General features: G+C 40.9%; 1 protein-coding gene across 1 annotated transcript in view; it reads right to left on the reverse strand.

Moving 5' to 3' along the window:
* Positions 1–6,650, reverse strand: part of dclk1a (doublecortin-like kinase 1a) — a 43,911-nt gene extending 37,261 nt beyond the window's left edge. The window contains exons 1-2 of the mRNA XM_028595399.1: positions 6,189–6,650; positions 5,073–5,422 (exon numbers count right to left, since the gene is read on the reverse strand). Of these exons, the coding sequence (XP_028451200.1) occupies positions 5,073–5,422; positions 6,189–6,549 (711 nt within the window). The 5' untranslated portion in view covers positions 6,550–6,650. The remainder of the gene's footprint in view (positions 1–5,072; positions 5,423–6,188) is intronic.
* Positions 6,651–11,204: the final 4,554 nt, after the last annotated feature.

Genomic DNA, 11,204 nt, shown 5'->3' on the forward strand with positions numbered 1-11,204 from the left:
ACTTCGGTGCATGACAACAAGCAGCTCTAACAAGGTCAATTCATCTCCACAGTTGTCAGGTGCATCAGTCTGGAAAAAAAGGTAATTTATTTGATGTCGAGAATACTTAATACACAGACAACATGCACAAAATAAAGGAATGCATGCCTTCAGCTACATTAGCTACTCTGTGAGGCTGTACTTAAGCCTTAGAGCAAAATGATAGCATCAGCATGCTTACAATGTAAATGCTCACATGCTGATGTTAAGAAGGTATTATGTTTAACATCTTAGTTTACTGTGTAAGGATGCATGCATTTTGCTAATTAGCAATTCCTGATGGGATTTTGGTCATAAACCAAAGAAAATAAAGTCCATTCAATAAAAGCCAAAGAAGTTAGTGTGCTGGTGGCACTAGAGGAAAAGTCAGATGATCACAAAAGTCACAAAAGGCTTCATCCGGGGGATTATAAATGTCTGTGCAGAATCTCATGCCAATCTATTAAAGCTTTTGAGATATTTTAGTCTGGACCTAAGTGCTAGCATGGCTAAAAGCTAGAACAGCAGTCACAGCACGATATGATTCATACAGTATCTCACAGTATCTGTCCCACCTTTGTAGCATTGGTTGCAATAGTGATTTAGTTACCTTAAAGTTAATTACAAAAACAGCAATGTCTCTTTCCAAAGACAAAGTCCTGGGTACTCTGGATAAACTGTGTATTATTCAGAGTATCCAGACACAGTTCCAATGACAACTGCTCACAATGTTTGATAAGATAACCCTGATGATGGGTTTAGAGTCTATTGATTTGCTTTATGGAAATTGTAAGATCCAGAGTGTTTAGAGCTTGGAACCATACTAGGGACATAAAAGGTCTCCTGCTTGAATCTTTTGAGTCCCCTAACTTTATGGAAGTGCACTACTAAATAGCTAGAGTAGCTCTTTAAATGGGATTGCTAAAACAAAAACTGGGCAAATAAAAACAAAACTATGTGCATATATACCACTATAGAAAAAGGGGGATACAATGTTTGACATTCGGATTAATTATAAGTGTTTTGTGTAAGCCCTCAGTGTGGGAATGGTACTTCTTGCCCATGCTAAACCCACTAAGATACACTAAAGGAACTCATTAATGAGATACTCAAAAACAAAATGCAACCAACCTTAGAGATGACTAAGTGGCATCCCTTCATGCACTGGTTGATAATCGCCTACAGTTAATGGCTAGTGATGCATGAGCAGAAATCTACATGAGTCCATTAAAAAGAGTGTGTGTCACTATCCGTGCCTAAGTGTGCGTGAGCCTTGCAAGGCTCAAAGCTGGCAGCTGGGGTCCGACATAGTGTCTGTCTGTATGTGTGCGTGTCTGTGTCCATGTGTGTAAACAGAGCTTACATGTAATAATAGACCAGCCATGTCCGTGTTCTAAGCCACTTATGGGCCGTCTATCTTCTTGATCAGACCAATCAAGCTACACCATCACACTGTGCTACTTTATGACATCACAGCTGGTCAGGCAGTTCTTAAGCAACTGGTTAAAATCATCATAGAAGTTGGCCAATGTGAAGAGCTTGCCGGGAAATATGAGGTTGTGGTAAACCCAAAAGAGAGGGGACAGAGCTAAAAATATCACCTATCAGATACAGTGAGACCTGAGACAGGGGCAGAATCAATATAGCAGTGGTGGTGGAACTTGATATATTCTTTTCACTCAGTCGCTCGTATTACAGACAGAAACACGATATCCAAAATGATCACAGTAGAGGAAGGTCCCAGTGGACAAAGCAGGCAGAATATATGGCACGTATAACAGAGACTTGTTCACAGTCATATGTTGTCTCTTCTCTATCTCCATCTCATTATCATTATCAGTTCTTCCAGAATACTGCAAAATAGGAAATGCAGTAACAGTGATAACAAACATTAAAACCTCTTTTATAGCAAACATGCAGGCATATACACTGGCCTACATCATGTGTCAAAAGGTGGCATTGAATACTTGATTGAAGACTTGGAGTCTAAATTCCTTAGCTCAACTTCAAATAACAAAAACATTATCCATTATTCATGCTGCGGAATTTTTCAAATGAATTGTACTTCTAAAAAAAAAAAGGTTTGAAAAAAGAATGAAATAAATTAATAGTACGTAAAAAGAATCCATGTATAGCAGGCTGCTGCAATTCATGAGAATGATTGGAGACAAAGAGTTAGAGAAGAAGAATAGGGCTTTGGGGATGTACATTACCATCCTGGCCCACTGTCTCTGGCCTCATTACAGGGGTTAATGAAGGCAAGGAGCCTGAGCTCCGGTGCTCAGATGCTCTCTCTCTCTCTCTCTCTCTCTCTCTCTCTCTCTCTAGGCTCTGTGCCTCTGCTGGGACTCAACATAACTGGAGAGTCAGGCCCAGAAACCTACTTCTGCCATAGGCTCATTGACTGACACAGCTCAGGTGACAGCAGCAGCTCACACACAAAAAACACATACACACACATGAATGCACCTATGCACACGCAGTCACACACGTACTCTACTTAACCCTTAAAGTAACCTTATCCCGGTGCACAAGCATCAGGTAATTACCTTTAGCGCACTCCTGACTTTCAATATTGTATATTGTATGTATATATATATATATATATATATATATATATATATATATATATATATATATATATATATATATATATATGTGTGTGTGTGTGTTAATGACATATAAGTTTCATGAACATGCCATTTGTTCACTAGTCATCACATCCCTCTTGCCTTCACTCGTACATATAGTATTGTTACGATTTTCTTCATTCAGATGTATATCTAGACATAGTACATACATAGTTTATGTAATTGAGGTGGTATTGAGGTTTATTTTTTGTTATAAACCTGATTCTCTCTCTCTCTCTCTCTCTCTCTCTCTCTCTCTCTCTCTCTCTCTCTCTCTCCCTGTAATGCTCAAATTAACATGGATTAACCACATTGTATAGAGGGTTTAAATTTGCAACAAGCTTATCTAGTGTTTTCTGAGACATTTATCCTATTCAGAAACAGTAGGCTGTCCAGGTCTTGTCCAGGATTTCCTCAGGTCGACTAACTACTTTCAAATCTGTTTCTTCATAATTAATTCCCATCTTTTATCAGAGTCCCTCATTCTCTACTTTTCAGTTATTTTAATAACATAATTGCAAACTCTCCCACACGCATTAACCCACACGCATACAGTACACACAAAAATGAGAGTTGGTTCTGCACTCAGCCCAGCCCAACGCATTTGGCAGTGAGCATGTTACCATGCCTACAGGCCCAATCAATACCTTGTCTAAAAATAGCATTACCATAATAGTCTTACTTTCAATAGCAGAGGGTTGAACTGGGTGAGAGCAGCATGCATTGTGTAATCTCCAAGATAATCATAACCAATGGCGACCACAGAGTAAGCAGGCATTGTGCAAAAGCGTGAGTTTAATCCCCAACAGGAGATTTCTCAAGGAAAACCTGATCCTGGGATTTTATTGGCTGGTGCTGGGATCTAACAGCAGGTCAGGTCAGGAAATCTGGAATGACATCCTATTGGGTTAACAGTGGATCATTAAATAGACTGCATGGCTTCAGAGACAGGACAAGTTGCCAGTGCCAACACATGAAGATAAATGTTTAGAAGTAGGATAAATGTTAACACAGAGTACTAAAATGGCAATTAAGAATGAAAAGCCCAGAGGGCAAAGACCATATTCATGAAGATGAGTCACAAATTGGCCATTTAGGAGATGATTACCACTGTGCGACACAAAATGGCAGGACGCCCTCGACATCAAAGACAATCTGTTTCAAAATAATGGTGTTGTTCTGATGCTGCTGCCAGGGGGAAAGTGGTTCTGTGTTGTGCTACATTAAATAACTTGGAGCTACAACATGACCTAGAGAGAGGCAGAGAGAGTGGAGCAGACAGACAGACAGAAACAATGATGATGGAGGATGGCATGAAAGATGGAGAGGTTAAATGAAGGCAAACAGGAAGAGACGAGAGAGCTAAAACATGTCACAAATATAACTTGAAACCCTGACATGCTGGCAGAGACGCTGTCTTTCTCTCTGTGCCTTCCCCTCACAAACATGATCATGTGCCAGCGCAGAGAAAGTTTTTCTGACCTCATTAAACTGCAGCGCAGGCCAAGTTCAGTGCCATTTCCACATTCATTTTAGTGCTGTAGTAGAGAATACGTGCATGGGTCTATGCATACGTACGTGCGTGTACGGTACTGTTCTGAAGCTTGTTCTTTTTATAGCGTCTCACTCCACAGCTGAGAGAGGGAGCTGAAAAGGTGGGTGGACTATCAAGGGGGCTGGGACTCTGATTTATCTCTGTGTTCGGAGGCAATTCCCTGGCATACATTGCTGCAGCGTGGGTGAGATCCCAGACTCCATTCATAGATTTCTTTCATCTTTACCTTCTCTCGACCCCTTCTGGTCTCTGTGTCACTCTTTCTCATCACAGCTCTGGCTGTGAACGGGGACACAAACGTTCTTTATCATAGAAAGTTCATGAAAGAAAAATTAGAGTGTTGTTATAAAATATTTAACCATTGTGATCCTCCTTATCAGCCTGTTGATCTTTATTTCCCCTCATCAACCAACACCAATGCAAAACTGCCACTTTTATGAAAGAAGGATGGCTGTAAATCACTTTGATTTTTAGTCTCTCTATTGCACATAAAACAACATCCAAAACAGCAATACATGAACGCTCTCTTATCTCAGTGTTTGTCTGGTCTATTTCTCTAAATGGAACCACTCATCATGTGACATTTGCAACAAAACATCAGCTCCCACTGGATCACATGAGACAGCATTCTGACAGGAAGCTTTAGAATCATTTAGAAACATTGCTACCTTGGCTACCTAGCCAAAGATATGCCTGATGTCCTCTAATACCACGAAAAGGCGTAGAGTTGCCCACCACAACACTAGCAACACTGCCTATCTTCTACAACCATAAAAAAAACATCAAATTTTGTGCTTTTTCTGTTTTTCTGACACATTCAGTCCACTCATTGCAATGATGATGATTTTTTTTTACAAAAGATTTCTCACCAGTTTGCCCTCCAGTGTGAAGATCTTCTTCACCACTCCAGAATCAAGCTTGATGGCATCAGTGATGTCGGTCAGGACTTGTTCGTAGGAATGGGCTGTTTTCTTGTTCAGCAGGATCCTCACAGCTTTGCGGGGCTTCACTCCGCTCCTCACCACTGTCACAAGCTTTGGACGTATGAAGTCCTTGATTTCGCGGCTCTCGGGGGCCCCGGCATTGGCGCTGCCCAGGGAGGGGGGCCCGCGGGAGGATGCAGCCGAGGCCTTGACATTCACCGACCAGTTGGGGTTCACGTTTTTCGTGTAATCCAACTTTTTGTAAGCTTCGATGGAGCTGCACACATAGCTGTCACCTGTTGGGGTTAGGGATGAGGAGGAGAAAGCAATTACAGATTACTTACAGAAACACTGGAGGAAATGAGATGTGCTTCAGAAATAACAAAATAGATGAGAATCTCTGTGCAGCATCTCTTAACCAAGCAACAACACTGATATTCTAGCAGCAGGCAGCATAATGCATTAATAATTAGATTAAAATGTAGTATAGTGATATGGGATATTGTGCAGCATGCTTTCCTTCATACTTCTTATAGGCTATAGGCCTATATAGGGCCTATATATGTATATATCACATGTCAACCAAAGATGATGTCTGATGATGAACAACTTGTAGCTCTTCCCATGTCACTTCTTAGAGAGTAAAACAGATCGAGGAAAATAGAGCTAATCTGAGCCGAAACATATGTCTGTATCACCATATGGTCATTAAATGAGTAATATAATCTTCATAATAATAATCTACAATGTGCTTAGCCAGTTTTATAGCAGTGCCTATAAAAAAAGATCTTGTTGAGTCTGATTTTAAACCTGCAAATTACTGCTCACTTCACATTTTCCATAGTCTCAGGTTTGTTACTTTACTCTATTCAACAGGGAAGTTAACAAGGGAAGATCACATAACATGGCAGCTGACAGATCAGGCAGTGTTTGTTCTTTAAGAGAGAGGAAGAGAGGTAGGCCTACAGACAGACGTGTCCCACTAGATTTTAGATCCCCTAACATTAGAGTTGCTGATCAGGCCATGAGTCCCCCGGGTGTGCTGTAATGTAGGCTACCCACCTTCTACCAGCTGCTCAATACTTGTGATCTTCTTGCAGCCATCCATGGTGTAGATGGTCCGGACGCCCTGCGGCAGGTTGACATTGTCGGACAGGGAGCGGGTCAGGTCCGCCAGCAGTGCGTCAAAGGTCCGGAACCTGTCTGTGGAGATGGCGTATACTATCCCGTTGAAGTACCGGTCTCCGTTGCGGTAGAAGCGGACCTTCTTGGCTCTCTTCTCCGTGGTCAGAGTCTTCAAGGTCCTGGTCCGGTACAGGCTGCAGTAGGCGCTGTGTGTAGGACTCGCCACCCCGTTCATCTTCGCACTGGACCGGCTGTGTCTCTGACTTTTGTCCCGCTCGTCGAAATGCTCCATCTCCATCTCTCTGCCGAGGCTCACAAGTACGGCCGTACTGTCTGAGAGGACAAACAAGGAGGAGGATCAGGCTGCGGTGAAAAGTTTTCTCAATATAATAAGTAAACAAAAAACAAGCGGTGCCGAGAAGGAAGAAACCAGCCGAGGAGATCGAGGTTTGGCAAAGTAGCCAGCCGGTGTCCGTCGCTGGTGCTCTGTCTGAAAATAACTCCCTAATGACAGATTAAGTGCTCTTAAGCCGAGCAGTGGACAGCCTGCCTCATGACGAACCACGCTGTCTGTCAGAGTGCGCCTGAGTTGCTCTGAGGCGCAGATAGATGGAGAGAGAGCGGCAGTCACGAATCAATAATAGCCTTATTATTTCATAAATATTCAGAACCCCCACACTCAACCGGAACAACAGTATAAAGGGAGCTGTCCAACATAAAACTGCGAAGCAAAAAATTATCACTTAAACAATGATTAAAATATGAACTATTTATATAGCCTATATTTACTTTCTAGTCCATACTGTAGATCAAGAGGCGTGACTCGTTAGGAGAACTGTGTAAGACGTGTTATGATATTAAATAGCCTTTACCAATCACTTTTACATCATCTGTAATGAGCGCATTGACAAGCTTACCTACGTGAGCAATTAACGCTTCTGTGACGGTCACCTCCAGTGTGACTGATGCTTTATTTCCCAGTGGATATGAAAAAAAAAGAGTTTGAGTGAGCTGGTCGCTGACACTGGATGGTGGTAATTGTGATCCTATCCTGGCTGCAGTGAGCTCCCCTGTGAGTCCCTTTGTTGTCCGGTTGACGTGCCCCACCACCAAACAGTGTGTGTGTGCGTGTGTGTGCGTGTGCGTGCGTGTGTGTGTGTTTATGTGTATGGTGAGCGAGAAGCAGAGGCTGGACTGGAAATGAAGCAGGTAGCAGCTGCTTCCCCTTCCATTCTATGTTCACCCACCTCCTCTCTCTCCTCCTCCACGTCACTCTGTCGTGATTTCCATTCAGCGCCCCCACCCCTCATTAGGATGCAAACCCACGCTTCCCACACGTGCTGGGGATGCTGCTTGTCCTGCAACCACCCCCCAGCCCCGAAGACATGCGTCTGCTGAGGGGGTCGATCTCCCCTCTTTTATGGCAATTTAAGAGCCTTTACCTTAAAGCTTCAATACTTCGACGCTCGATTAAGATGAGCAAAAATCAAGAGAAAATACTTTTTTCTTTAATTTTTTGAACCTATGTGACAAAAAAAAAATATTTCTGGAGAACTCCATGATCATTGTTAGCCAAGTCATCATTCAATTAATCTATGTATTACCTTTAATTTAATTTCACATATTCGCTATAGCCTAGGCCTATGTAAATGTTGCAAATGTGAATTACTTTTCATCAAAACACAAAGTATAATCCATATTTTGGTGTGTATAGGCTACCAATCACATCTCATCAAAACCATGAGACTATAAGCACAGAGCAGCATTATGTTTAACCTGCAAGAATATTTGCACGAGATGTTATGTAACACACTTACTCCAATGTGTAAGGGTCTCAAGGCAGCTAAAACCTAAGATTCAAAACTATGCAGAGCAGCTTTCACAGTGATCCAAATGTCGTGTGACAAATCTGATTTTTACACTTTCTTTGTATTTATGTAATGTTTGTGACATTAGTTTGATGCTTCTTTTAAAAGGTCACATATCATAATACCATTTGGTTTAGCTAATCCAGAATTTACATGAATATATCTGACATCTTAATGGTCAAATTCAGTATGTGATTGCAGACCTGCTTGTTCGACTATATGCACATGAATGCTTCAGAATCTGAGACAGTGACAAAAAGTGAAAAAAAAATATTTTCCTCCTCACAGATTTTTCTATTTTGGGGAGACACACACAAGGACCCAGTGACAAACTGAGGGCTGACAAGGAGTTCTGTCTAAATGAATCCAGGGGAAACAGAGCACACATGGTATTTAATGTTTCTTTAGACCAAGAAAGATGGAGGACACAGTGAAGGATTTAACAGCAGGACCATGGTCACATTTCCATTCTTAATGCCTAATAATTTGCAAGTCAAATCTGATATTTGTTACGTCCACATGTATTTAAATAATAGCATTGCCGTGAATACATTTGTACCATTTTAGAGGTTGAAGCAGATTCAGTCTGGAGTGCAACTCTGTAAGATATTGGATAAAATTCCAAGTAATCAAGCATACAGAATATAACAGTTAATCTGCATCCACATTTGGATCAGCATTGCAGCTAAATAATTACTGACTGGCCCAAATAAAATCATAATGATAGAAGCTTGGGATCCATACAAGTAATAAAATGGGTGCAATTCTTCATAGCGTTTGCTCCTGAGCATGACAAGGCAATTTCCTGAGATTCAATTGACGATATGGAGAATTTTGGCATTTGTGTGTAAGGCAATCAAAGTGCCTTAGTGGCCACATTTAATGTGTGAGGGTTTTATGATCTGCTCTCCCTCAAAATAAGGACAGAGATTACTTTGTTATGCCAAGACCATCTCTCAGTAATTTATGACATGACTTTTGGTCTCTAAAAGTTGTTTCAGAGACACTAAGAACTCATAAGTAAAAGCACAATTTAGCACATCTCTGTGAACACATTCTGTATGATAACAAACACAAAGTTCATTCAGATGGGGATAGATAGATTCGTATTGTGGTGAATCCCTCCTGGAATAATTCCAAAAATTAAATGCATCTGAATTTCACAGTCCAGGAGAGAAATTAAAAAACCCACTCAGACAGTTGACAGATGCTACAAAGATACTCTTTCCATTCTGTCATGAATCACTGCATCTTTATGCTACAATTCCACACAACACAATATGGTGTTGGAACATAGGGACGGCCGTAAGTCTGTCACTCTCTCTGACAGTTTACAGGTTTTAAGGTAGTCCATCATGTGAATGCACGCATACACACTTGCAAATGAGTCACTTACAGTATACACACGCACAGAACTTACTCAATTAGCATGTGCATTAGGGTGACTTGTGTTTTGACAGATACTGTCGGAATTTGTCACCGTGTTTCACCTGTCAGCAGAGGACATCTAGGTGGTTACTCTGTGGCAGAGTGATTCATGGGCCATGTGCAGACTTGTACTAAAGCTTGTGCATGAAACAGAGAGGAGGAAAAGAGTGGTGCGCTGTAAATGTGCTCTTTCAAAAGGAAACATGGGCCAGCCATCTTTAAATTAAGTCATTAATCTAAGACAAACAACCCTGTCACTGCAGCACATTTAGGATTGTACACAGAGTCAGCCAACCATATCAGAAATATGAATGGATGTCTAAAGGTAAAGTACACCCTCAAACAGAATTCACACTGCGCTGTTCCAATGATTTAAGACATTAAAGTCAATACCAGCAAACACAAACAAATCAAGTCTCCCGGGACTGGTAATTACAGTGTTACAGAAGTTGGTTTACTGAATTAATTGAAGGATAAAGGATCCAAATATAGAGCTTAAAGGAAACATTCTCATATTCATATGCGTCTGATGACTTTTTTTTTTAATCATCACATTGAAGTGATCTTGGGTGGACTCATACTTTTAAACCCATGTTTGTCACTAAAAATATATTTCCATTAATTAATGTAAGGACATTTTCCTCACAGCAAGTTGAAGGGGGCTGAGCATTCAGTGTCATGCTATAGGACAGTTCAACTGGTGCCATGTTTGTTGACAGTGGGGCTTGATCTTTGCCCTTCTAGTTAAAGGCCAGTTCCCTTGTCACTACAACACACTGCCATGCCAGCCTTGGACATATAGTCTCTGAGTAGGTAATGCATAATTTACCTTTATGAATTATTCTATGACCTCTTTGTCTCAAAACCCAATTTTAGGTCACAATCCATGAGCTAATTAATATGATGTCATTGCACTCGGTGAACAAGAAAACTGCTACATTGATAAAGCTTAAGGGACGAGACAAAATGATGAATTCATGCTGATTTTGCCTATGAGACCATGTCTTTGGTATAAGATAACATTTCAATTCAATGTTCTGAGGTTGACAAGAACTGAACCCTCCTCCACACTTCTTCACAAACACAAACAGCTTCTGGCAATGTTCCTATTTACTACTGCATGCAGTTTTCTTACACCTACATTTGTAAAGGCGGTCACTGGGTGGGAACTACATGCGGAGAGAGTGGTGGATGTTGCTTACATAATGCAAGTCATAAAAAAAATGCAGTGACACGAGAAATGTCAGACTCAGCAGGCTTCCCACATTAGGAAACAACCTTACTGCAATCAAAGCCTTTAATATTCCTCCCTCTTAAATATTTCTCCTTATAGCTACTTGTTTTGTTGAAACACAGAAACGTGTAAGGAAATAACAATGCCAGACTTAATCATTAATGTAACATTTTATACCACTGTATTTGCCATCAATTGTAAAATAATCACTGAATTGCAATACTGACTGTGGCACATGAGTAGATCAACTGGTAACACTTTACTTGAAGGTATCTACATAAGAGTGACATGACACTGTCATGACACATGAACCCTAACTCTAACCCTAACCCTAACTTGTCATGACAAAAACCAAACAACACGTAATGACAGAAGTGTTATGTCATAAACATTTATGACTGTTTATAATGTTTATGGCACGTT

Source organism: Perca flavescens, chromosome 13 (assembly GCF_004354835.1).
Source record: "Perca flavescens isolate YP-PL-M2 chromosome 13, PFLA_1.0, whole genome shotgun sequence".
NCBI lineage: Eukaryota > Metazoa > Chordata > Actinopteri > Perciformes > Percidae > Perca > Perca flavescens.